The 27,338-nt window shown below is 46.2% G+C and overlaps 1 protein-coding gene and 1 pseudogene across 1 annotated transcript; one reads left to right on the top strand and one right to left on the bottom strand.

Moving 5' to 3' along the window:
* The first annotated feature begins 836 nt into the window (after positions 1–836).
* Sdad1 (SDA1 domain containing 1) lies at positions 837–26,851 on the top strand. Its single transcript, NM_172713.2, has 22 exons — positions 837–1,069; positions 5,024–5,128; positions 5,559–5,657; positions 5,778–5,888; positions 6,906–6,977; positions 7,095–7,195; positions 8,165–8,222; positions 8,975–9,049; positions 10,698–10,799; positions 12,600–12,669; positions 13,638–13,741; positions 14,793–14,850; positions 16,840–16,898; positions 18,132–18,208; positions 18,878–18,975; positions 19,078–19,154; positions 19,722–19,848; positions 20,509–20,603; positions 20,750–20,940; positions 21,037–21,121; positions 22,233–22,394; positions 23,991–26,851. The coding sequence occupies exons 1-22, from the start codon at positions 980–982 to the stop codon at positions 24,036–24,038; spliced, it is 2,064 nt and encodes a 687-aa protein (NP_766301.1). The 5' UTR covers positions 837–979; the 3' UTR covers positions 24,039–26,851.
* Gm23031 lies at positions 8,569–8,687 on the bottom strand (annotated as a pseudogene).
* Positions 26,852–27,338: the final 487 nt, after the last annotated feature.

Raw genomic sequence — 27,338 nt, 5'->3', positions numbered from 1 at the left:
CAGCCTAAAAGAAAATGATTCTCATTTCTGACAAGGTTTTTGTTTTAGTGATGTGTGTGCAACTCTGTGTGGGTATGTGTGCTGTGAGCACAGGCACCTGCTGAGGGCACACATTTCTCAGGAGCTGGAGTTAACTATAGATGGTTGAGAGCCACCGTGTGTTGCAAACTGAGCCTGAGTCCCTACAGCAGTACCAGATCTTAGCTGCTAAACCATCTCCAGCCCCTAATCCTCATTTTATAATACAGGATCTCATGTATCTCAGGTTTCTCTCAAATTCCTATGTAACTGAGGATGACCTTGGAGTCTCAACCCTCCCGCCGCCTCTTCTCTGAGTATGCGGGTTGCAGGCATGAGCCAACACACGCAGTTTATGGAGAGCTGGAGAAGAAACCTAGGGTCTCCTATGAGATAGGACACCTGAACCAGTCCCCAGGCCCCTGCTTAATTTCTGTCGTTTTTCTTGAGACAGAGTAAGCCTCGGGCTTGCCCCAAACAAATATAATGCTCCTGCCTCAGCTTCCTGAGTACAGGGATTACAGTTGTATGCTGTCATACCTGAGTCCCATATTAATCCTCATTTATTTGGGCCACCATAAGAATGCTGAGCTAGATGGGGAGAACTGGGAGGAATTGGCGGAGGAAAAAGAACATGATCAAATATATTGTATAAAAATTGTTTTCAGTGGAAAAGAATGTTGAGATAAGGAAACCTGCTCCAGAGTTTGGTGACAACCAGTAGCGGTTGTCCACCGGCAGGGACCGATAGCGTGCAGACGCCTACAAAGAGTTGCAGCAGGGTGGTGAAGTTTGATCCTCTGAGCGTTCCGTAGCTCGGTCGGGCAAGCGGCGTGTCCCACGTGCCGTTTCCGGTTACACTGGGACCCACGAGTCTAAGCTGCCGCGGGGCCCGGGCTGCGACTGACAGAGGCGGACGTTTTCCAAGCACTGCTCGCCAGGGAGCCCACCCACAGCCACCATGTCCGGCAGGAACAACAACAAGCTGCCCAGCAACCTGCCGCAGTTACAGAACCTGATCAAGCGGGACCCGCCGGCCTACGTGGAGGAGGTGGGACCGGGATCCGGCTCCCCGGGATGCTCCGGTGTGCTTCCGGGGGCCTGGGGAGGAAACGGACGGGGGATGGAGATACGGGGGACGGGACATGCAGACCCCACCAACACTGAAACACACCCTAAAACCTGCTGCCTCCGGGTTTATCCGCCCGCCTCGCCGACGTGGGCCGGTAACGTCCGTTGGCCGCCTCAGAGCAAAAACTCGAGTTAGCCCCTAGCATACGATGAGTCGTGTGTTAAACATGCTTTCCACAGACGGCCTCTCCCGAGTGCCCCAAGCTCTGCCAAGAAGAGCAAGGAGTTCTCAGATGGCAGGGCCACCCCACAGTCAAGAGTGTAGAAGATGTAGTTAAGCCACAGTTCAAACTCCCTGGGAGTCACCCTGAGCTAGATTTGAAAAAAATGCTTTGAGGGAAATGTGCGGTCTAAAACTCTGTTAGGTCCAGTTTGTGAGGGGCATGGCATACTCCAAGTGTGTGAATTCATAAGAACCACGAAATGAAGGCCGTGACTTTGTACTCTTAACCTGGTAGATAGATTAAGACGCGCCTTTGCCTTTATTATTTGTCTTCTTACACACCGCCCTTCCCAATCCTCCCTGTCTCCCCCCCCCCCTTACTGGTCCCCTTCTCTCCTCAGACAGCCCCCACTTCACTTCTGTATACACATCACATTTATTTCAGTTCCCTGCATCCCTTTAAGGTCTCTTCTTCCAGAGCTGGGGAGTTGACTCAATGGTTAAGAGCACTGGCTGTTCTTCCAGAGGACCTGGGTTCAAGGCCCAGCACTTACATGATAGCTCATAACCATCTGTTGCTCTAGTGTTAGGGGATGCGACACCCGACTTCTGGCCTCTGGATACTAGGCATATGTATACACGCACATACAAGTAGGCAAGCTCTCAATACACATTAAACATAAGCTCTTACTGGGTTCCCCTTTCTAACTTGTGTCACAAACTAAATTGAAATCTGACTTTTGCTTCTGAGAGGAAACAGGCTACCTCTCTGAGTCTGGTTTAATTTCTTAACATCTTTCCTCCTGTTGTCATGGTTTCAGCTCTTGATTGGAAAAAACTAAATGCATGTACCACATTTTCACTACACATTCTGTTGATGGACTTAAAGGCTGGCTCTGCTTCTTGCTGCCGTGGTTCGTGCACCAGTAAACACAAATGTGCAAGTGTGTCTATGGTGTTTGATCAGAGTCCTTTTATTATAAACCAGGCCGTAGAAGGCCAGTTTTAGTTTGTCCATAGTGGTTCTACCATGGACATCCGCACCATGAGCTGTGTGTGTGCGAGTGTGTGTGTGTGTGTGTGTGTGTGTGCTCCCACTCTATCCCCACCAGTGGTGTGTGTGTGCATGTGTGTGGAGCGTGAGAGAGAAGGGGAATATAGTTTCTGTTTTCCCACATTTGCTGTCTGTCTTTTGCCTGCTGACAGCCATTCCGATGAGGTGAGATAGAATCTCAGATTATTTTAATTTGCATGTTGCACACTTTTTCACATAGTTACCGGCCTTTGTATTTATGTTGAGAGTTGTCAATTCAATCCTTTATAGTCTGTTTATTGATTGGAAGGTGTGGTTTGGTTTATACGGTTCTTGACGTATTCCACCTGCGAGCCTCCAGTCTGAGAGATAGCAGTGAAGCCTTCCTGACATTCTGGAGTTGTCTTCACTGGCCTGGCCCTGCTTTCTTTTTCATCGCAGACACCCCCTTTTCTCCGTTCTTTTTTTGTACTGTCCAAATCCTGTCAGTGGGTGCTTGAGACCGTTAGTTTTACAGCTGACCCAAAGCTCTGGTTCTATTTCTGACCTGCTGTGAAACCAAGGAAGGTTCAATAACAACCTTTGTATTTTAGTATTCAAGAAAGGTAATAGCCGCCTCCTCCATCTGCTTTAGTGCAGACACACACACACACACACACACACACACACTGCAGTATATTTGTAGACATTGAGAATACAGGGACAAGTAAGCAGATAATGGAGCCATGCCGTCTTTTGGACTCTCGTTCTTAGGAGGACGGTACCTGTGTAAGATAAGGCTAGGTGAGGATGTTAGAATAGAGACTGCAGACTGTTGAGGGAAGGGAAGCCTTTCCTGCAGTGGTAGTATTGGGCCAGGCAGGTCAGAGCGTTCCAGGCAGGAGAACAGGACTCACAGAAGCTGTCGTGGAAATAAATGAAGCAGGAACATTGTCACTTAAGTGTAGCGTGGGAAATGCGGTGAGGTCAGAGCCTTTTCGATAGTGGTAAGCGGTTAGGTTTTACTTCCGGTGTTTCTAGGAGCCGCTGAGGAGTTTAGATTATCCGGGTACCATGTAAGACAGTTTTTAGGGGTTTTTTTTTTCTGACAAGTAGAAAGGGAAATGGAGCGGAGTCCAGAGTTTCTCCCAAGATGGTGGAAGTCATAGCCCCCCATGGCCTGCTGATTGGGCAGTGATTGAGGTGGGACTCAAAGCCAAGTCACGGTGAAGAGGAAGGACTCCCTCTGGAAAGTGACCAGTATCAGTAAGGAACAAAGAGGGTGCATACTAACCAACTCAGCCACGGGCAAGGAACTGATGTGGCCGTGCTCACAGTGGAGGATCCAAGCTTGGATGCCCTGGGGTCAGCCACAGAACCACTTTGGGGTACTGGTATGGAGGTTAGCATGAGAGGAAGGAGGGAGTGTCTGGGGTTTTGGGCGTGTGACAAATGTACATCAGGGGCAGAGTGTGGTATGTCCTGCTCATCTCAAGCAGACCTGCGACCGTGAGTCTATAACTTGTCCATGGTGTGGCAGTGAAGGAATTGGGGTTAGGAACATGAAGAATTTGGGACCTCCCCACTCCTGCGGTGTTGGCCCTTTAACTCCTATATTTCGATAAACCTTCAATAACCTTCAAAAAAGGCTGAGGATTAAGGAGTACTTGGTGTGTGTGTGAGTGAGTGGGTGTGTGAGTGGTTGTTGACACACTAACTATGGCAAGCTGGAGTGTAGCTGAGCAGTGGAACACTTCTCTCACATACCTGAGCACCCCAAGTTCCATTCCTAGCCCCACAGAAGCAGTGAAAGCTATGGAAGGATAATAGCTATGGGACCTGGAGTGGGCTTGATTTCATTTACAGTTATAGTGGTTAAACAGAAATGGGGTCATAGATATAAAAAGCTTAGCACAAACCAAGTGCTTAGAGAGTGTGCTGTGGCTTTATACATACTCCATGTGTCTATTACTCTTGGCTTTGTTGTTGTTTAGGCTTGAGGTGGGGGGAGGTGGGCCGAGGTTGGTGTGTGCACACACATGCACTTCTCCCCCACCCCCTCCCTGGCTTTCCGTGGGCGCTGGCACTCACACGGAGCCATCCCTAGCCCTGGTTTTGGGTCTTCTGTTTTTCTTTTTTCTCCATTTTTAAAAGAATGTGTGTGTGTGTGTGTGTTGCCTGCAATGTGCACTGTGTGCACACCTGGTACCCCTGGAGGTTAGAAGAGGGCTTCTGATCCCCTGGAACTGGAATTACAGGTGGTTTCAAATCACTGGGACGGGAACCAGGTCCTCTGCAAGAACAAGTGCTCCTAACCACTGAGCCGCCTTTTGAGGCCTGTGTTTGACAGCATATCTCATCTGGAACACCAACATAAAGCCTTACTGGGTATTTAAAGGAAAGATTTGATTAGAAAGTTTCATGTCCTTCAGGCATACTTCACGTTTACAGGCCTGACCCGGCATTTTTCTGCCCTTCATACATGGGTCATGTGATAGTAAAATGGCAGAACAAGGCCAGAAGCTGAGTTTCGTATGCACATTTATACCACTGCTTAGAGTTCTGTTCTAAAAACAAGTCTTGGAGTGAGCCATGCCGTGCTTGAGAGTCTAGATCTGATTCTCTGTGCCACTGGCAAGGGTGTGTGCCAGCTTGTTATTCTGTGTGAGACTGTTAAACTCTGTTCTTTTCCCCTGCAGTTCCTTCAGCAATATAACCACTATAAATCCAATATGGAGATTTTCAAGTTACAACCAAATAAGCCCAGCAAAGAGCTGGCAGAGCTGGTGATGTTCATGGCGCAGGTAAGAAGGTTCTTAGTGAGACAGGTTGGCACTACCAGAATTTGCAGAGGTTCCCTCACCTGGTTATTCCCACCCTCTCTCTGTATGAAGACTTAAGGGTTTCCCCAGCCTTCCCTCTTGTAGATCTTATTTTCTCCCTAAGATATGTTGGAGGCACAGAGCCAAGCAGAACCAAAATCATCAGAAAAGGGTTTTCCATTCAGCATGCTGGCAGGCTCTCAGTTGTGCCACATGCACCTTACAGAATCTGCAGGGACACTGAAAGCAGCAGGAACAGAGCTGCTGATTGAGTCACCTGCCTATGTGACCCAGCCGATCCCTGACCGAGTCACCTGCCTCTGTGACCCAGCCGATCCCTGACCGTGTGAATGTGCGCCTGAAGTTAGGGGAGAAAGGCTGCTGTTTCTGTAACAGCTCTGCTTTGTTACAGATTGGCCAGTGCTACCCGGAGCATCTCAGTAACTTCCCGCAGGAGCTGAAGGACCTGCTCTCCTACAACCACACTGTCTTAGACCCAGATCTCCGCATGGTAGGAAGGCCGCACCCCGTCCTGTGCTTGTGGTTGGTGGGGGAGGGCAGAGATGGGATGTGTGCTGTGTTTCTCATTTGACTAACCTCACCCTTTTGGTATGTTTTCTTTCACCCCTAGACGTTTTGCAAAGCCTTGATCTTACTGAGAAACAAGAATCTCATCAATCCATCAAGTTTGCTAGAGCTCTTCTTTGAGCTGCTGCGCTGCCACGACAAGCTCCTGCGGAAGGTAGAGAGCAAAGCGTCGCCCGCTGTCCCTTCCTCCCTGAGCTTACACGGCAGAGTTATGCTTAGAGACCCTAGTCCAGGAAATAGGCCGAATGCCACGCTGGACCAGGGATCAATATCAAGTATATGTTCTCCTTACAAAAGCCTAAGGTAGAGATTGGTAAGAAAACTCTGCATCGCTCTGCCTTACAGACACAGATGAGTGGCATGTCTGTGGTCAGGCAGCATCCATGTGCTAGGCTGGACTATAATTGCAGGCAGTCCGGTGCCCAAACCTAATCTCTTCATGACCATGCTACACTGAGCGGTTACATGAGAGGGGGTAGTCACTCTCAAACTTAATGTTCTGTTGCTCTTAGCATTTTTCCATGACTTTTTATTTGCTTATTTAAGACCAAGAGCTCAGGCTTATGAAACAAATTGAGTCCAGGGCCTTGCAGTTGCTAGAAGTGCTGGTTCAGTGAGCTGCATCTCAGCTCTGGAGTTTTCAGACGGGGTCTCACTTAGTAGTCCAGCCTGACCTTGACCTTGACCTTGATGTAACTACCCCGGCTCCCTTGAGCTTCTGCCTGTCTGAAGAGTGGAGCACTACCACATAGTTCAGCCTGTTCCTGATGGTTCACTTAAGTAGAGTCATACATGATTTGTTTTGGTGGCTGTCTTAGCATGCTGTTTCAATGTATAATTGTATAATATTCCATTATGTGACTCTGCCACATGCTTGCCCGTTCATCAGCAAATGGGCGTTGGGTTGCTTCTCCTCTTGCCTGGTGCAAGTAAAGGAGTTGTGACTATCCGCATAGCGGGTAGGGTAACGGTTCTTCTTTCTGTAGGATGACTCCATGTTTAACCCCCAGAGAGCAGCAGTCTTACCGTTTCAGCTTTTTTCAAGCACTTGCTTGTTTTGGATCTCTTCTATTAGAGAATGTAGTGGGAAAGCAAAGTTGTCATGTGTGTTTGTGCTTTTCTCCAAGGTCAAAAGTGCTCCTAGGTTTGATGTGTGTGCTTTGTTTCCTAGACTCTGTACACACACATTGTGACTGACATCAAGAACATCAACGCCAAACACAAGAACAACAAAGTGAACGTGGTGAGTGCCCTCCGCCCTCTAACACATACACACACATACACACACACACACACACACACACAGTGCTCCCGGTATTTTGCCAGCCGTGCATTGACGCCCTTCTCCCCGGGTCCGTAGGTGCTGCAGAACTTCATGTACACCATGTTGAGAGACAGCAATGCAACCGCAGCCAAGATGTCCTTGGATGTGATGATCGAACTCTACAGAAGGAACATCTGGTAAACACAGACGGGAATTTTTCTCATGAGAAATTAGCTTATTTTTTTAAGTTATAATGATTGATTATAGAGCTCAGAGATAAATGTATCTTTTTTTTATCTTACATACTTTAATATACTTATAAGACATTAAAGTTGGGCATAAAATACAGAGGCACTCTGATTGGTTGGTTCTTTTTGTCAGCTCAGTACAAGCTAGCATTTCCTGGGAAGAGGAACCTTAGCTGAGAAAATGTCTCCATCAGATGGCATGTAGGCAGTGTGTGGTGCGTCTTCTTAGTTAGTGATGGACGGAGGAGGGCGCAGCCCGTGGTCCCTGGGCCGTGAGCAGCACTGTACCATGCCTCTACTTCACTTCCTGCTCTCACGTCTCTCGGTGATGGAGTATGAGCTGACGTAGCTTTTTTTTTTTTTTTTTTTTAGCTGTGGTTAATTTTGCTAATTTTTATCTTAAGTTTTTAAAAATTTAGTTTTATTTTTTCTTGTGTGTGTGTACAGGTTTGTACATGCTATGCATGTGGGGGCGGGTGGGATTGCAGGTCCAAGTTTGGCATCAGCTGTCTTCCTCATCTGCTCTCTGCCTTACACATCAGGACAGGGTCTCTCATCGGAATCTGGCTGACACTGATTGAGTTAATTTAGCTAACCTAGCTGCCTCTGCCAGCAGACACCATGCCTCCCAGAGACGAGTTGTGGAATCTGAGCTTGGTCTCATGCTCACCCTCGCTCTCTCCCCACTAGCTGTCTCCCTAGCCTGGCTTTGCTATATTGTACTTTTTCCAACAGAATTGTTGGCATTTTAGTTTTTGTTTTCATATCTTCCTCTGAGCGGGTTCCTTGGCAGCAGATGTTCGCCTTGATGAGATTTGATGAAGTGCTGTACCTCTGCTGGCTCGTGTAGTGCCGTAGCACTTTAAATCCTAATGCCAGAAGGACTCACCATGGCATTTATGTCGTTTTCTCTTCCAGGAATGATGCCAAAACTGTCAATGTTATCACAACTGCGTGTTTCTCCAAGATCACCAAGGTGAGCTGTAGGGCTGCCACTTCCTGCATCGTGCTTTAACAGTCCTGCAGTTCCAGTTTAGAGGCAGGAGAGCAGCTCTGTAAAAACAAACACCATGATGATCAGCTGTATGATATTGGCCAAAAAAAAAAAAAGGCAAAAGTTTGCCTTTGATACCTGACTTTTCTTCTGTTGAGCTCCGGCAGTTGAAAGAAACTCAGAGACAATGTTTAACTTAGAGTAAGGGCTATGGTAGCTCTTTTCTCGGTGGCGTGTAGACATTCTTGGCAGTCTACCAAAAGGTAACTGTATAAAGCCTGGCCGATGTATGTTTAAGTCACAGTGTTTAATGCTAGACACAGGTATAGAAAGACAGTGATTAGATGCCACAACCTAGGTGCCCATGCCTCAAGTACATGCGTGTTTGAGGCTCATGGCCCTTCCATCCTTGTCAAGGGGAGAGCTAACTCTCCTTTCGTATGACATAATCTAATAAATGACTGGGGAGTGCTGGGCGTGGAACCAGGGACTGGACTTACTCCCCAGCTTATGCTCTGCCACCCAGCTGTATCCCTCTCCCCTACTAGGTAAAGATGATGCTGCATATTTATGAAATACGTGACACTATGGAATATGTTAAATGGTGAAAAAGGAGTAATTACCCTTCCTCCTACCCTTCAGACACAGCAGTGCATGTGTGTGTGATGGGAATGTAAACAGAAGTGTGCATTTGTAAGCTGGATAAGTTGATTGTTTTCCTTGTTGGTCTTTAGATATTGGTTGCTGCTTTGACGTTCTTCCTTGGGAAAGATGAGGAAGAGAAGCAGGACAGTGACTCAGAATCCGAGGTGGGTTAATGCAGTCCTGACGGCACAGTTGCTCATGTGCGACTCCTCTGAGTTCAGACTGTAAGACCTTTAGGAAAAAATGCTAGCAGTTTTGTAGGTAATGCCAACATGACAGAAGTAGGGAAGAAAGGAGAATGATGCTGCAGTGCCTTTAATCAAAATTTGTGTCCCTGTCTCAAAACCAAAATAAGAAGGAAAAAAAAAGATTTGTGATAAGCAATTTTTCTTAGAAGACGTAAAAAGAAGTTCTTTTCGGTAAACATCCTAGAAATACATGTGTAGATACATACAGGCCTGGCGTGATGCCGCAGTGGTCACCTGCTGCTCCTGCAGAGCACTGGAGTTGGCTCACACCATCATGTTAAGACAGTTTACAGCTGCATTGACTCCAGCTAGGGGATTCAGCACCTTAGGAGCTCCTGCAGGGATGTGCAGACACACACAGACACATGTGCACACAGGCTCACACATACAGACACATGTGCACACAGGCTCACACACACACATGTGCACACAGGCTCACACATACACACACACACACTGAAATCCTTTTAGCATCAATAAGTCAATCAGTAATGTCTGATAAATTCTTACTACATTTCATTGTAAAAACTTTCAGATAATAATTTACAGAGTAAAGGTTTTCTTCTTTGTCTTTTCTTTCATTTATTTACTTACTTATTTATGTATTAGTTTGGTTTCTCTGTCAGTGTAGCCCTGGCTGTCCTTGACCTCTCCACTCTGTAGACCAGGCTGGCCTCAAACTAAGAGATCTGCCTATCTCTGCCTCCAAGTGCTGGAGTTAAAGGCGTGCGCCACCGTGCCCAGCTTGGAGAAAGGCTTTTTTGACCTTGGGTTACTTCTGTCATATTTCCTTCCTTCTGGATAATGCATTTCTTTTCCAGTGCATTTATGTATGTTTGTACAAATAGTCTTATGTGTTGTAAGCTTTTAGAAGCTGTGTACATAGCACATACATGCTGCAGTGCACTTTGTTTGTGTTGGTGTATGCAGAGCTACTGTTTTGTTTAGATCTATGGATATCCACGACTTATTCCAGAATATGAATGTATTATACACTAAACATTCTTCTATTGATAGTTTCCTGAAAATAAAAGCAACATTATATCTGCATATTATACTGAAATGAAAAGTAATACTAAATCTAAGCACAAATTCAGCACTGCAGTGAAAATTTTTGCACTTGTGTCTATATTTCCTGATTTTGAAAGTTGTATTCATTAGTAAATGTGTGCAAAAAGTTTAAGAACCGAAATGTAGGGTCCAGAGATAAGGCTCAGCAGATAAAAACAGTTCCAGCGCAGTTCCAGTGACCTGAGTTCCATATACCAAGTAAAGATGGAAGCACAGAGCCAGCTCAGCAGTCCTGTCCCCTGATGTCTGCACAAGCACTGTTACATATAAGCACACACGTTGATGATGATGAAGGTGTTTGTGAAGCAACCAGACACCTGTAACTGCAGCTCACGGCCCCTGCATTCACATGCGTACACACATATAAACACATGCTGACATGGAAGCCAAAGTAAATAAATGTCTAGAACAAAAGGATGTGGCTGAAAGGATCCCACGCTGACTCTGTGCAGATGTGCCTGTGTCCAGTTTCCCAGTGTGCTTTGTTCTTCAGGAGGATGGGCCCACAGCGAGAGACCTGCTGGTGCAGTATGCCACGGGAAAGAAAGGCTCCAAAAACAAGAAGAAGCTGGAAAAGGCGATGAAAGTGCTGAAGGTGAGGCTGTGCCTGAGAATGCAGCGGCAGTCCTAGAGTGCAGAATATGCACGAGCTTTAGCCAGCACATTTAAGGTTTCGAAACCAAGAGATAGCGTTAAAAACAAACCTTAGATATGTGTGAAGAATTGTAAGCATTAACATTCTAGGTGAATAGGCTACGTTCAGCTATGACAAAACTCGTAACTTGAATAAATTAATTCGATTAACTTTCCCTTAACTAGACCTGAGTTCTTAGAACAACATGGAAAAGCATTTGTTGTTTGGTGATGGTTATCCCAACAATCAATAGTTTGATCCCTCTAAAGTGGTGGTGATGGGGTTACAGTTTATTTCTGTGAGGGTTATGTATGTATGTGTGTGAGGTTGATGCAGGCACATGTGAACACAGTATGGGTTGCCCAAGGTCAGTACTGGGTATCTTCCATCACTCTGCATCCCTCACTGACTGTGGCTAGCTGGTCAGTGAACTCCAGGAATCCCAGTGCTGGGACTGCAGGGTTCCCCACACACTTCTTGAGATCAAACTCGGGTCCTCGGGCTCATGTGGCAAGTGCTTTGCCACCTGGGCCATCTCCCTGGCCTCTGTGTGGTCTTAGTCTTTGGATCTTTAAATTTCTTTTAAGTCTCACATTTTAATAGCTGATACATTTTTAATAGCTGGTATATTTTCAAAGTTTTTGTTTTAAAATGTTTTTTAAGACAAGGTATCACTCAGCTGTCCTGGAGCTCACTCTGTAGACCAGGCTGGCCTCACACTCATAGTAATTCATAGTAATTCAGACGCTGTAGCTGTCTTCAGACACACCAGAAGAGGGCATCAGATCTCATTACAGATGGTTGTGAGCTACCATGTGGTTGCTGGGAATTGAACTCAGGACCTCTGGAAAAGCAGTCAGTGCTCTTAAACGCTGAGCCATCTCTCCAGCTCCCCCAAACCCTCCTCCCCCCACATACACACACACACACACACACACACACACACACACACTTTAATTCTTAACAATGAAATGAGATTTTTTTTTTACATCAAAGAGTTTTTTGGTTGGCTTGGGTTTTTTTGTTTTGTTTTGTTTTTTTGTTTTGTTTGTTTGTTTGTTGAGACAGGGTTTCTCTGTATAGTCCTGGCTGTCCTGGAACTCACTCTGTAACCAGGCTGGCCTTGAATTCAGAAATCCGTCTGCCTCTGCCTCCCAAGTGCTGGGATTTAGAGGCATGCGCCACCACTGCCCGGCAGCTTGGTCTTTTTTGTTTTGTTTTGTTGTTTTGTTTTTCTTTTAAATTAGTGTAATGGGGCAGGGAAATGGCTCAGTGGGTAAGAACGCTGCTGCCCAGGCATGGTGGCCTGAGTTCAGATATCTAGCTCTAGTGGGAGAAGAGATGGGTGGGTCCCCTAGAATGTGGTAACCAGCCAGGGTCACTGGAAAACAAGCTCCAGGTTCGGTAAGAAACCCAGTCTCGGGGCTGGTGAGATGGCTCAGTGGGTAAGAGCACCCGACTGCTCTTTCGAAGGTCCGGAGTTCAAATCCCAGCAACCACATGGTGGCTCACAACCATCTGTAACAAGATCTGATGCCCTCTTCTGGAGTGTCTGAAGACAGCTACAGTGAACTTACATATAATAAATAAATAAATAAATCTTAAAAAAGAAAAAAAATAAGAGTTTTAAAAAAAAAAAAAAAAAAAAAGAAACCCAGTCTCAGTGAGACAAGGCAGAGTGATAGAGCTGGCTCGGACCCGCTAGTAGGTCATGTGAAAAGAATTCTGGGCAGAGGGGTTTTGAACTGTTTTCTCTTTCAGAAGCAAAAGAAGAAGAAGAAACCAGAAGTGTTTAACTTTTCAGCTATTCACTTGATTCATGATCCCCAAGGTACCATAATTACTGCTTTTAAGTTCCTTGTTGGCCGCATTACTTCCTGTGTTCTTTGTCTTCTTTTTGGTCAAGGTTCCTTAATCGAATCACCTAGGGAGCTGGGTAAAGTGCAGGTTCTGCTTCATCAGGCTGTGGCTTCAGAGTCTGCATTCCCAAGGAAGTCCAAGTAGCTTGGCTGCTGGTGGTCTGCAGACCATAACATCAGAAGCAAACTACATCCAGAGTCACTGTAGAGCTTAATACACACACATCTCAGGAATCTGTATTTGTGTATTTAGGAATATGTGTGTACATACATGCATATATGTGCATGTAACACCAAAAAAAGGCAGGGAGTTTGAAGGGAGGAAAGGCAAGGGGGAAATGATATATTATAACCTCAAAAAGTAAAAAGAATAATTTTAAGAGTAGATCTTAGGAACCCTGGCTGAATTGCCGCCCGAGGGGGTAAGAGCATTGTCTGTTCTTGTAGAAGACCCAAGTTTGGTTCCTAGCACCCACAGGAGGCAGCTCACGGTACCAACCCAGCTGTAAGGGGATCCAACACCTCCTCTGGCCTCTGTGGGCACCTGCACACATGTGCTCTCATACACACGTGCAAGCATGTACTAAAATAAAAATAAATTCTCTAAAGAAATGTAAAAGATCATTTAGAATGGTGGCTCCCGGCTTTAATCCCTGACTCAGGAGGCCGAGGCAGAGGCCGAGGCAGGCAGATCTCTGGTTCCGGGCCAGTCTGGTCTACAGAGTGAGCTTTGGGACAACTATACTTACATAGTGAGACCGTCCTTTAAGAAACATCTGAGGACTGGTGAAGCTGAGCTTGGTGTTTGCACCGCTAGGACTTTGCTGTCCCTTCCCCTGGGCCTGTAGAGCCCTGTTCTGCAGCCGGGAACCCACAGCCGGGAACCCACAGCCGGGAACCCACAGCTGGGAACCCACAGCGACTCTCTGGTTCCTTCCAGACTTCGCAGAGAAGCTTCTGAAGCAGCTGGAGAGCTGTAAGGAGCGGTTTGAGGTGAAGATGATGCTCATGAACCTCATCTCCAGATTGGTGGGCATTCACGAGGTATGGAGCTCGCGGCTTCTCCTGGGGGGTTAGCAGTGGGGTGGGCTTGGGGAAGGAAAGCCGTTATGTAGAACACTGTCTCAGCTTTAGTCCCCAAGTCGTTTGCAGTAAGAGTCAGCAGCAAGTGCAGCCTATCCTTCTGAAGGCAGCTGCTTTTATCTACTGCTGTTTCCCCAGTGCATATGAATACTGATGTTTGCACACTCAGTTCACGTGTAACTGTTCTGTGCTCTCTTTGCACTTGTTACTTTCAGATACATGTTCCCGAACCAGAGCGAACCACATACTTGTATTGACTCTTGCTACCTCACTGTGTGCCTAACTAACCCTTCCTGACATTCTTGACTTCTAGGTGTCTCTGGTAGGGAGTCATTTGTTTGCAATGCTGGGTTCCCTAGCTGCTTGTTGGTGTGTGTGTGAGTGTGTGTGTGTTGTACATGTTGGTACTTTTAGAGTAGCTGCCTTTACCAAAAATTTAGACCACAAAGAAATGTGCAGCGCATGTGTTCAGTGCCCACAGAAGCCAGAAGAGAGCTTAGGTCCTCTGGGACTGGAGAGTCACCATGTTGGTGCTGGGAACAGCTCTTAGTGGCAGAGCCATCTCTCCAGTCCAGTTTTGTGACATGGTTGAATGTGTTGCTCTCCTTCCCCCAATGTGGTTAAGCTGGAAGATAATAGAGTCAGGGCTGTCAGTTTGTGCTATTCAGATCTGTCCTGTCCTGTTCCCAGGACCTTTGATACCAGCTGGTTCTGGTCTTGCTTCTCTCTGTGAACACCAACACGGAGCTCTGCAGCTAGGCCAGTAGCAGAGTTAAAGAGTGTGGGTTTTGTTTGCCTTTGCCTACTTCATTCTGCCCTTTCTCTCGCATGTGGTGAGGCAGCAGGGTAGTGTTGGGGAGGAAATTCTTTCCCTGGGTGACTGCAGCGTATTGAGTTAGCCTGTGACAGAACAAGTCAGGTGCATTTGTCGTGAAATGAGGTTACATGATGGAACTGAAATCCCATGCTTAGGTTTATAAATGTTAAAGCTGCCGTGCTCTTCTCTCCACAGCTTTTCCTCTTCAACTTCTACCCTTTTGTGCAAAGGTTTCTGCAGCCCCACCAGAGAGGTAACCTTCTGTGTGTGCTCCTTGCTGGCCTCAACCTAAGGGGTGGCTGGTCCATGGTTCTTGTGTCATTAAGGACAGATGTAGTTATATGTGTTCTGTATAGAGAGGGAAAATGGAATGCTGAGGCAGGAGGATCAGAACTTCAAGCCAGCCCCAACTACATGCTGGATTGGAGGCTAGCCTGGAGTACATCAAAGCTCTTCTCAAACAAACAGAAGACCAGACCCAACCCTAACCTTCCCAGCAAAAAGCACGACAAAGGAGGACAGAGCGGCCTGCGTTTCTTCCTTAAATCAGCACATTTCCTTTTCCTATTCGTTAGCTACAAGCGGGGGTTATTTTCCAAGTACTGCTCTTGCAGAGAATCAGATGAGTTCAGTTCCCATTACCCACTTCAGGCAGCTCTGGGGAGTGCAGTGCCCTCCTTTGGTCTTTGTGAGCACTGTGCTTATGTGCACAAAGTCACACACACATACAAACCACTATTCTTTTTTTTTTTTTTTTAAGTAAAATAAAAATTAAAGATAAATTTTTTAGCAAGTCCTTTTATAATCTAAATTCTCCTCTTGACCATTCTAATTTGGGGGCTTTGCAGTGAAGAGCACGCACTACTCTTGTGTAGGACCTGGATTTACTTCTCAGCTCCCACATGGTGACTCAGCCATCCATAAACTCCAGTTAGGAGATCTGATACCCTCCTTTGACCTCTGCAGGCACCAGGTAACCAAGTGGTGCAGATACACGAGTGCAGGCAAAACATCCGTACACATAAAAATAAATAAATCGCAAAAAGAGAGAAACTGTAGTTTTCACCTTCAACTGTAGCTGCGTGGTGGCAGGGCTTTATGTTCTCCATGGCCTTGTGTGCAGTCTCAGTCAGCAGTGACACAGAAGCAGGCAAAGTTGGTTACCTGCTTTACCTTTGGAACTTAACCAGAACAGGAAGGAAGTGAACAGGTGAGCTTCTGACGTGAGCCTGATATTGTGCTAAGAGCTCTCTCTACATCACTGGGTCAGGTTGTTAAATGGCCTTCAAAGAAATGACAAATCAACATTTGCCCCTCCTTTCCTTGTTTGTTGACTGGTGATGGCTTATTGTTTTGTTTTTGTATTTTGTTCTTGAGAAACTCTCACTCACTATACATGCTTGGCTAGTCTGGAACTTCTTTGTAGACCAGGCCAGCCTTGAATTCACAGAGCTCTGCCTGTCTCTGGCATGCACCTGAACCCAATTTGATGCTTGTTTGTTTTTGAAACAGTCTCTGTAGCCCAGGCTGGCTTGAACTTCAGCAAACCTCCCACACTGGCCTCTTGTGTGCTGTAGTTACAGCCTGAGTCATCGTGTCTGGTTCCAAGGCCTTGTTCTTTACATATACTATGCTGCCTCTTGGAAGAAAGTGTGATATGTGTATATTGAGTTCGTTCAACAAATGTTTGTGACTTGTTTGGTTAGTTTGGGACTTAGACTGGATTTTGGTATGCAGCCCGAGCTGGCCCCGATGTCAGTTTCTGCTACCATTCTTAAGTGCTAGGATTGTAGGTGTGAGCTACCGCTCATGGCCTTTGTAGTTTCTGTGAATGCACAGGAAGCCAAGGAGAGCAGAACATCTGTGAGATGCTGAGGTCCACAGTGACCCTAAAGCAGAGTCCTTCCTTAACTCAGCGAATTTGTGCTCTAGACAGAAGTCTAGACATCGTCACTGGGTAGAATATCCAGGCGGAGTGTTTGGAAGAGGAAAGCAGAGGAAGGACAGGAGCAAGCATGGGGCAGGTGCTGTTTAGGCTGTAGGGTCAGGCAGGCCTTTCTGATAAGCAGCAGTTGAGCAAGGGCCTGAAAGTGGCACCGGTTGAACCATGCAGACAGGTCGGGGCTGGGGTTGAGGTAGATACATAAGTGGCAGTCATGACATGTGGATTTGCTTGCCACGTTGCAGTAGTCCTTGGAGGCAGAGTGACAACATTTGCCCTTTCTATCTCTTGTGCTTTTAGAAGTCACGAAGATCCTTCTGTTTGCTGCACAAGCCTCTCATCACCTGGTGCCCCCAGAGGTGAGACACTTCCCCTGACCTCCAGGTTGTGTGTGTGGAGGGGTGCCACCGTTGGCATGTTATGGTTTCTTCCCAGAGTTATTGTCTCTCCTGACCCTTCTTTAAATGAACAGACGAGACCTAACTCCTAAGGAGATGGACACAGAAGTTAGCTGTACAGTTGACAGAAAGGAGCTAGCTGAGGCTTCTGAGTTTAATAACCAAGTTTTATGACTCGGAAGGACCAAGGGTATTTGTGAGTTCATGGTGATTAGTTTTTAAATTCAAAGAAGATTGAATTATCTTGTGTCAAAAGCACAGTATTGTTTTGGTCATTGTTGGAAACAATGTAATGGAATAAATGTGGTAAGAAGAGGAGGCTACAGAGATGGCCTTAGTAGGAAAGAGTCTTTGCTGCTCTTCGGGAGACCCAGGCTTGGTTCCTAGAACACAAGTTAGGCAGCCAGGTGCTCTGCTGCTTCCAGCCTCTGAGCCCACCAGCATGACACACAGACACACACACACATGAATACAAAACAGAACCTTTAGACAGAGAGCAGGAGCGAGACCATTTGGGAGAAGGAAGAGAAGAAGCAGAGGTGAGTGGAGAGTGCACTGTGGAAATGAAGGGTCGCAAAGTGACGAGTGTGTAAAAAAAAAAAAATGCCACAATGAAACCTGTTACTTTGTATGCCAACCTAAAACATTAATTTTTAAAAAAGGAAAATTATGTTATAATCCAGTCACGTGACTCAGTGGGTAAAAGTACTTAACAGAAAACTGACGCCATGAGTTTGATACCCAGAACTCATTTAAACTAAATGCAACTGTGCACATCTAATCTGGTACTCCTATCAAGAGATGATAGGCAGGAAGGTCTCCCCAGAGAGCAAAGGCCAGTGAGCCTGGAGAGGATGAGAAGCGAATCCTACAAGTTGTCCTTTGACCTCTACACATCTGCCCTGGTACATGTGCACATGCATGTGCTCGGGTATAAGTATTCTCTCTCTCTCTCTCTCTCTCTCTCACACACACACACAATGTAAAAGAGAAAACGCTGTTAAAGGAGGTAAACTTTACCATATCTATAGCCCGGAAGACTGAGCTGGGGGCGCACTCGTTTCTGTCTTCCTTAGCTCCTTAGCTTTGGTTCTCAGCGCGCACCCTAAGGCAGAAGGTTGCTGCTGCACCACAGTCTGAGTGCAGGGGAAGCAGGGACCTCCGCCTGACTCAGCTCTTTTGTTTCCAACTCAGATTATTCAGTCGTTGCTTGTGACGGTGGCCAACAATTTTGTTACTGACAAGAACTCTGGGGAAGTCATGACCGTAGGGTATGTAAAACATACTTGGGGACAGTCAGTGTTTATAATGTACTAAGATAGACAGTTATGCTGTGCGTGTGGTGTCTAGAAAAGTGGTTTCCCCGGGAGGCTTTGTAATTTCATTTATTGGTGAGAATTCTGAAGAGGGAACTAGATAACAGTACTTGTCCCAATCAGCCATTTTTATAGTTTTAGATGTTTTATAGTTTTATGAGAATGATTTCATTAGCCTAAGTTTTTCTTTTTCTTCCACCTTGGATTTGTCTCCTGAAGGCGCAAGAGATTTGTTAATGAATCACTCTTTACTTCTAGAGAACTGCAATTGCCCTTTTGGGTAACACAAAGGTTTATCTAATCTGTGCACCTGTAAATGATATGCTAAGCAGTTTCTCTGTGTCTCCCTTGCAAACTGCTGCTGGGGTAACAGCCCTAAAGACCTTTAACCCTCCCTTCCAGTCTGACTTCACGCCTTCTCTCCTTAGCACTGGAAGCAAATAATGCCATGATTTGTTGTGGCTGATTCTTATTACACAACTGTCAGAGGAAGTGCAACTGTTGGGAATGTCAGTCTGTAGGGCCCTTTGCCCTCACAGTCTCTGCCACACTGCAGGCTTAGGGGGCCTAAGCCTAGAAAGTCCAGCCTAGTACGCTTATTTTACATCCATTTTCCTTTTCTAGGATCAATGCTATAAAAGAGATCACAGCTCGATGTCCTCTGGCCATGACTGAAGAGCTTCTCCAGGACCTGGCTCAGTATAAGACACACAAAGATAAGAGTGAGTAGTTCTCTGTAGGCAGTGAGTGCAGTGTGGCTCCCTCCCTCCTACCTCACTGCTGCCTTTGCTTGAGAATTTCTAATCAAAGGCAGTGTCTCCTAGATGTGATGATGTCTGCCAGGACTTTGATCCATCTCTTCCGGACATTGAACCCTCAGATGCTGCAGAAGAAGTTCCGGGTAGGTTAATCTAAAGATGGTGGTCTCAGAAAGTGAGGGTAATGCCTGCAGTTCACATGTTAGATTAGCTTTCCTGGAGAGTGGCTGTGATGTGTGTGGGTCTGTTCCTCAAGCTTAGGGGGCACTTGATTGAGTTCCTTGGTCCTCGGCCCTTGCTGCTGGCATGTGCTCTGTGATGGACAGCTCAGTCCGAAAGGTCTGCTGGGCTGTGTGTAGTTGACAGTGTGTGATACTGTCAGCAGGCTGGAGTGAGGTGCTGCCTCTTTCAGCAGAGAGGGAGGTGTGTTTGTAATACAAAGACATAGCACTGTTGAGACCTAAAATGTCAGAGCAGTTTGGTATTCTTTACAAAGCCAGTTTCTCAAATTCAATCAGGAGACAGTGAGGAAGAAGTGAGCCTGCTGTACCTGGGGTTACGTTGTTTCTGACATGTAAGCAGGCCGTCCCTTATTTGACTACATGTTTAATAGTGCTCACATCCTATAGTGCCTTTCATAATGAATTTTTTAAAAATCTAAGCATCTTATTTTTTTAAGCACCTTACTTTTAAATAATTTTCTCTTTTAGGGTAAACCCACTGAAGCCTCCATCGAAGCAAGAATACAAGAATATGGAGAATTAGATGCTAAAGATTACATCCCAGGAGCAGAGGTTCTAGAGCTTGAGAAGGGAGATAATACAGAAGATGATGAAGGTCCTCTGCCTGCCCTTTGCCTTGCCTTTTGCTGGGGTTTGAACCTTGCTCAGTCTCTACTATGTTAGGGAAGCTGCCTGGCAGGACTAGGGAGCTGCTTACGAGGGAAAATGGCAGACCACAGACTCAGACAGGCTCCCTGTGGTCTGAGGATAGGCTGTGTTTTCTGGCTCCTTCCTTCCTTCCTTCCTTCCTTCCTTCCTTCCTTCCTTCCTTCCTTCCCTCCCTCCCTCCCTCCCTCCCTCCCTCCCTCCCTCCCTCTCTCCCTCCCTCCTTCTTTCCTTTCTTCCCTCCACCCCTTTTTTTGAGACAGAATTTCTCTGTTTAGCAAAACCCTAGATGTCCTGAACTCACTCTAGACCATGCTAGCCTTAAACTCAGAGTTACTCCTGTCTCTGCCCCCTGAGTTCTGGAATTAAAGCTATGTGCCACTACACCCAGCCTCTGGTATGTTTCTTACTCAGAATCCATTCCTCTTTGAGCTGTAAGAATTAGGTAAATCACTGTAACAATTTGGCTTTTAGTAGATTCTTAGTCAGTGCTAGTCCCTGTTCCTTAAATTAAATTGATGTGGCATAGCACACATCAACTCCAGTTGTTGGTAAGTGGCGCATCCTACCTTGCTCACTTACCTCATCTTGCTGTGACTCTTTCCCACAGATGGATGGGAAAGCGCCAGCCTCAGTGAGGAGGAGGAAGAGGATGGTGAGTGGGTTGACGTGCACCACTCTTCTGATGAGGAGCAGCAAGCAATTGTAAGTCCATATGGCTTCGAGACTGCGGCATGCTCATAGTTACCTAGATGCCATTTTTTGCTGGGCCATGTTAAAATTTAAATGACTTGAGCTGTCTGTCACTTAAGCTGGTAGTCAATTCTCCTTTTGGCTGTATGCTTTTCAAGGCCACGAAGCTGGACAGCATGCCCATGGAGGAGCGGAAAGCCAAGGCTGCAGCCATCAGCACCAGTCGAGTTTTAACGCAGGATGACTTCCAGAAAATCCGCATGGCCCAGATGAAGAAGGAAATGGATGCTGCTCCGGGGAAAGCCCAGAAAAGGAAATACTTAGAAATTGACAGTGACGAGGAGTCCAGGTGAGGCTGGCCCAGCCTGCAGTCAGCCGTGTGCCAGTGACAGCAGCAGGCAGACAAATCCCACCCCATCCTGTATTTAATTTTCCCTCACCACAGGGGTGAATTGCTGTCTCTTCGGGACATTGAACGCCTTCATAAAAAGCCCAAGTCTGACAAGGAAACGAGACTAGCAACTGCAATGGTGAGTGGGGCATACATCAGTCTACCATTTGCAAACAGAGAGCAAATAAAATGAATAAAAATGCCCCAGTGATGTAGCCATAAACTCCCCGTCTCTCTTCATCCATGAAAGAGACGTATATAAACATAGAATAAGATGCGCCATCATTAGGTGTTGAGTTGGCTAAGTTTTTTGTTTTGCTTTGAGATGGGTGGAATCTTATATAACCCATAACCCAGGCTGGTCTAAAGCTTTAAGTAAGGAAGCCCTTGGCTGCCTGATGCTCCTGCCTCGACTTTGAAGGTGGGTGCAGACAGGTGCTGCCGCGCTTGGTTTATGTGGTGCCTGGGAGGGAACCTGGCCTCAGCATTCTCCCTGCTGAGCCACAGCCGAGCCCTAGTGGCTCTGTTTTGTGTTTTGCTGTATTTTGTTGTTGTTTTGAGACAGGCTCTCCCTATGTGTCTATGGCTGTCCTGGAACTTTCCATATAGACCATTGAATTTAAAGACCAGCTTGTATCTGACTCCCGAGTGTTGGGATTAAAAATATATACCACTACATTAGACTTTTGACCACTCTATATAGCCTTGTGACTACCACTCAGAAACAAAATGTAGAGGATAAAAATGCAGCGTTACACTGTAGTTGATGGTATCAGAAGGCTTAGCGCATTTTTTAAAGCAGTAGAAGCTTACGTTCACAGTCAGCGTCAGCCTCTGGCTCGTGCTGTCGCTGCTCATGTTTGTACAGCGACTATTGTCAGCTGCTCCTGTGCCTTAACTGCCCTGGGGAGTCATCAAACACAAGCTCTGCCTCACCTTGCTTCTGTCTGAAGGGAGACCCGTTAGATAGTTCAGAGCCCGCGCTCTCTCCTCTACACGCTCCACACACTGATGTCTTTCCTTCCTCCTTTTCCTACCACGCCAAAAACAGCTTTGCTTTCTGGGAATCAGGCTGAATCAGTCCATTTCCTTCCACTAAGCTCAAAGCTTGTTTCTGTTGGATTGAGTCTAGGGAGCAAGAGCTGTGTTCTGTCCCCATCTCGTCCTTGGCATCCAACGGGGCCATTAGAGAATGCCTGAGCTGTGTTATCCATGAAGAAATACTGATCACTGATTTTTTGTGCTTATAGGCTGGAAGGACAGACCGAAAGGAGTTTGTGAGGAAGAAAACCAAAATAAACCCATTTTCCAGTTCCACAAACAAAGAGAAGAAAAAGCAGAAGAACTTTATGATGATGCGGTATAGCCAGAATGTCCGGTCAAAAACAGCACGGTCCTTCCGGGAGAAGCAGGTGGGTCTAGCGTGAAGCCTGTGTTCAAGACAGCCTATGTTTGACAGGCGGGGTGTCTTCTGAGGGCCACGTGCCGAGTGTGCTCTGAGGCTGGGAGCAGTCAGGGTGGGAAAGACTTAAACTTGAGTTGATAGCAGTCACCATGTGACCTGTGGGTGACCCAGGATCTTCTCTGTAAGTAAGAGAAGCAAGAGTGGGGTTGGGGGGGGTGGGTGGTGGCGGTGGCTACTGTGTGAACTCACCCAGGCTGGCTTTTCTTGGAGATTCTCTTGCTTCAGCCAGCTAGGTGTTGCTTTGCTTCATGATTGCAGGCACCATGGTACCATGCATGGCCCAGGGTCATGCTGTGTGGCTGGCCTGCTTATCTCAGTAATGGACATTGTGCAGCCTCCTCTCGTGGATGCATATCAGATCTTATCACAGATCATTGTGAAGCAACTGTAGAAAACCAATTCCAGACTACATGGTTTCCTGGTAGCTAGCCAACGACAGGCTGCCAAGACTGAGTGTAGAGACCAGCCCTCTAGGCAGCTATGTGACTGCGAGGGTCCCACCGCCTGAGCTCTGCTCTGCCTTTCTTTTGCCTGTAATCCGTCTTTAACACGTGTACATAACAAAGTGATGCCATTTCTACATAAGGGCTCTATCCTCCTGAGCCTTGCTAACATCTTAGGCTGAGGAAAACGCAGCCACCCTGTTAGCAGCCTGGCTTTGAACAAGGTTTAATTTAGCTTAGGGCACCACTCCCTCACTTCTGTTCTATAGAATGCCTTTTTTTTTTAGCATGATAGAGAAGCAGACATCATCACAGATCCTGTGGTTTGAAGACAGAATCACAACCAGCTACAACACACACCACTGCTTTTACCCCACCTGATGTATTTCAACACAAAGTGATTTAAAATTTTTAAAAATTGGCCTGGAGAGATGGCTCAGTGGTTAAGAGCGCTGACTGCTCTTCCAGAGGTTCAATTCCTAACAACCACATGTGGGCTCACAGCCATCTGTAAATAGGATCTGATGCCCTCTTCTGGTGTGTCTGATGACAGCTACAGTGTACTCATATAAATAAAATAAAATAAATCTTTTTTTTTTTTTTTAAGAGTTAAAAATTTTAACAGCCTAGGTTGGTGAGATGGCACATGAGGTAAAATTCAGGAACCATGATGTGCAAAGAGAGAATTAGTTCAACCAAGATGTGCTGTGAAACCCACCCGGGCACCAGGGCATGTGCACCTTCACACACACACACACACACACACACACACTACAGTAAAAAAAAAAATTTTAAGTAAGAGCCTGAATTAGCTAGGAAGAGATCTTTGCCTTGAGCTTAATTCCCTGGATTTTAACTCCTAAATTAATGTCTTGAAGTCGGAGCTATTGAAGAGAGATGACAGGTGACATGGTAAGATTGTCTTACTTTGACCACTGAGCCATCTTGCTGACTTGGATTGGATCCTTTAGGGAATATTTTATTACATGATGTTGTTATGAGAGTTCTTGGCCTAGTCGTTCTTGTCTGGTACCTTGATGATGTAGTTGATGTAACAGGTTCTTACTGGTTCTTGACATAGTCTTTCTCTTCTCTTGCAGCTAGCACTACGAGATGCACTTCTGAAAAAGAGGAAAAGAATGAAGTAACTTATCAGCAAATTATCCATTTCCTGCCCCATGCTGTGTGTATCAGCATGCCAAAAATTAGTAAACATTTGTTTACATTAAAGAGTCAAGGAACACTATAATTTGTAAACCACAGTAACATTTGTAGCAATTTGGTATTCTTAATTGGGAGGTGGGGCTGGTGGGAATGTGAAATGTAAATAGTAGCAATGTTAAGAAGTGCTGAGTACCTACTGATTGCTGCTGCCTATGTAGCTGAATGAGCCAGAGCCCTTGACTGAGGGCAGATGTACATACGGTGTTTATAGTAAGCTGTACATAGTTCCCTGGTGGCAGCTAGTCCGTCTTCCTGGGGTCACTGGGCTCCTGGACTAACTGTGCGGGGATGGGAGTTATTCATGCTCTGCAATCAGGACAGTGTTACAAGAGTAAGAGGTTCTTACTTGTAAATAGGCTTGCCTGCTCAAACAGGCTCCTGCTGTACAGATTCAGGTAGACAGTTGAGCTCCACTCTTTTATTTTTTTAGTATAAAGAGTTTTTGCTAAGCTCTCATTTTTTTTAATTGCCTTAAGTCTAAATAGTGATTTTGAAATGCCTAGCAGGGTGTGGTGGCACACACCCATAATCCCAGCACTTGGGAAGTCAAGGCAGGAGGCTCGTGAGTTTAGAACCAACTTGACATCCTGAGTTAGTTCAGGGCAGCCTGAGCTACGTAATTGAGAAGCAAAGCTATCTTTGAGCTATCGTTGGGTGGCTGGTTCTCTGCTGCCTGTTGCTGTTGGGGTTTGTTTTCCTTTCTTTCCTGTGCGGGAGGCGAGCCCTGGGCCCTCTTGCTCACCCTGAGCAGGTTCTCCCTGGGCTTCACCCCACCCCTGAGTGCCTACTCTTCACATGGTTTGATCAGTTCCCGTGCCTTGTTCTCAACCAAAGCTACAGGTGGTTAGTAGTCAGATGGGTGTGTACCGCGGTGTGTGCTGCTGTTGCCACACGTGAATGCATTGCAGGACCCAGTCTGCATGCAGGCTGCTGGCTTTAGAAGCAGTTTGATGCCTTTTGCCTCAGACTTCCTAGGTGCTATTGTCATGAGAACAGGTTTGATGTTCACGTTAGAGGAAGGGCAGTCTCTGCCCCTGGGCTGGAGAGCAACTGCTGCTGGTTGCCTTCCTCTCCATCGATGGCTCTGTTCAGCTTCTGAGGTCGACTTGGGTTTATTTGTCCCTTGCTTTCCCCAACGGTGCCCAGGTCACTGTAGGGGACTGCCCGTCAGCCTCACCCAGCACTGCTGTGGAGGAAGTTTCTGGTGCCTATCTGTGTGTGTGAGACCTGAAGCCGTCCCTTGGCCTTCTTCCTGTGTTCCTCACGGGTGTGTGCTCAGGAACCAGCTCTGAGCAGCCGGAGCTCTGAAAGCAGCTGGAGCTCCCAGCCCCTGGGACTTCAGGCACACAGTACCAAGGCCAGTTCTAGGCTGCTGGGTCATACCCAGGGATTGGCATAGAAATCCAGAATGCCAGCATGCCACATGCATGGCATTAGCAAAGTTCACAGGACGCTCTCGCCTGTTCCCTGCAGCATCTCTGGTGCTAGCTAAGGGTCTCCTATGATGTAGAGGGCACAGCAGCTGTTTGAACATGAGGATTAACCCCAGCCTGCCACGGTTTCCATCTGTAAATGTTAGACCACCTACCTCTCTTTTAGTAAATTGTGTTTTGGGAGGGTTTTTGTTGTTGTTGTTTTCCTTATAGTTGCTATGTTTATTTTAACCATCCAACCCAATGTTTAGGCAGCTAGTGTAAAGCCCATATTGAATATCCATTGTGTATAAAGCACTGCTAGATGTTTGTGTCATGTTGAAACTTATTCCCAATGCGTGTGGTAGGCAGGACCGCACTGTAGAAAACAGTTCCTAAGTCCGGTGGCTACTGGAATAGTTTTTAAATGTTACAGTTAATGCAAATTTTGTTTTTTGAAAATGTATAATGTATATAGAGTATTACATTGAAATTTCAGTTTAAAATGTATAATGTTTGTAGAGTATTACGTTGAAATTTCAGTTTAAAACGTTTAATTGTTCTGAGTGTCCTGTTTAAGCTCTTCTAGGTGACATATTTTTAAACTCTCTCTAGATGATGTTTTCTCCCAAATAGTACCCTCTCGTTCCTTACATGGTTTGGAGTGTATTTCTCGAGATTTAGGGAGGCTTTACCAGGTATGGGGACACACACCTGTAACCCCAGCACTTGGGAGAATGAGGCAGGCAGTGGGGTGCTCTGGGTTGAGACCACATAGCAAGAGAGCAAAACCCTGTCTGGGGGCTTGGGGGTGGGGTGAGGATATGAAATGGGGGAAGAGTAGAGAGAGCTTGACCAAAAGAAGAAAGCTTGCAGCAGCTGGAACTCTGGGTCAGGTCAGAGCTCCGGGATTAAGCCTTTCCTGTCGTCTCTGCTTCTCACCCATGTGAAGATACAAAGGAAAGCGGAGAGCACAGCAGCTTCAGCCACAGTCAACAGCACAACTCCTCTTCCTATAAGGCTGTCTGTGTCATTTTCTCCTGCAGATTCTGCTTGTGTGTTTTGACCATCTCATCTCAGTGTATAAGTAGCTAAAGTTTGAAAAGGATTTGTAGCATAATTCAGTGTACATGTAGGTAATTATAAAAAAATCCAGAAAATGTGCCAAATATTAGGGGGTGGGAGTTGGTGCTGGGATCATGTGTAAGGTGTATTTTCTTTCTACTTTCTGAGTCTTTCACGGTGTATATGTTTTTACTTAATGTCATTGTGTAAGAAACCAAAAAGTAAAAGTGAGGTGAGAAATAAAGGTCTGTGGCAAATCGTCCTTGTGAAATCTCTCCATAATTAGAAGGAGCAGCATCCTTCCCATCCCCCCACCCACACTGGCGAATGATGTCAGGATCAAGCCAAGGCCCCTCATGATGTGGGGCAAGTGAGCTACTACCAAGCTATACTTCAGACTAGACAGACCTGTGCTGTCAGCCCCAAGGCACTGTGGGCTTTAAGCGTTCTCCCCTTCCTCATTCTTTCCCTGGCTTCCCAGTGTCTAGAAAGATCCTATAAGACCCTGTCTGAGCCCTGCCAGCAATACTCAATGTTGTCAGAAGGACCATTAACCAGGGGCTGGAGAGCTGGATCAGTCTTTGTGACCCAGTGCCCTGTTTAAGGGCACCAGGCACGCATGTGGAGAAATACACATGCAGGCAAAACACCCTACACATTTAAAAAATCCTTTAAAAGTACCATTAACATGTTTAAAAAAAAAAAAAAAAAACTGGCTTACAGTTTGCACAAGAGTCTAAAGAAGAA

The sequence above is a fragment of the Mus musculus genome, chromosome 5 (assembly GCF_000001635.26).
Source record: "Mus musculus strain C57BL/6J chromosome 5, GRCm38.p6 C57BL/6J".
Taxonomy (NCBI): domain Eukaryota; kingdom Metazoa; phylum Chordata; class Mammalia; order Rodentia; family Muridae; genus Mus; species Mus musculus.
Note: the sequence above shows the minus strand (reverse complement) of the source record. Positions and strands in the feature narration are given on the sequence as shown.

Coding starts and splice junctions, on each gene's coding strand:
- Sdad1 (NM_172713.2), top strand. CDS start 980: ATGTCCGGCAGGAACAACAACAAGCTGCCCAGCAACCTGCCGCAGTTA. Junction 14,851..16,839: donor TCTGCAGCCCCACCAGAGAG/GTAACCTTCTGT, acceptor TTGTGCTTTTAG/AAGTCACGAAGATCCTTCTG. Junction 19,155..19,721: donor TGCTGCAGAAGAAGTTCCGG/GTAGGTTAATCT, acceptor TTTCTCTTTTAG/GGTAAACCCACTGAAGCCTC.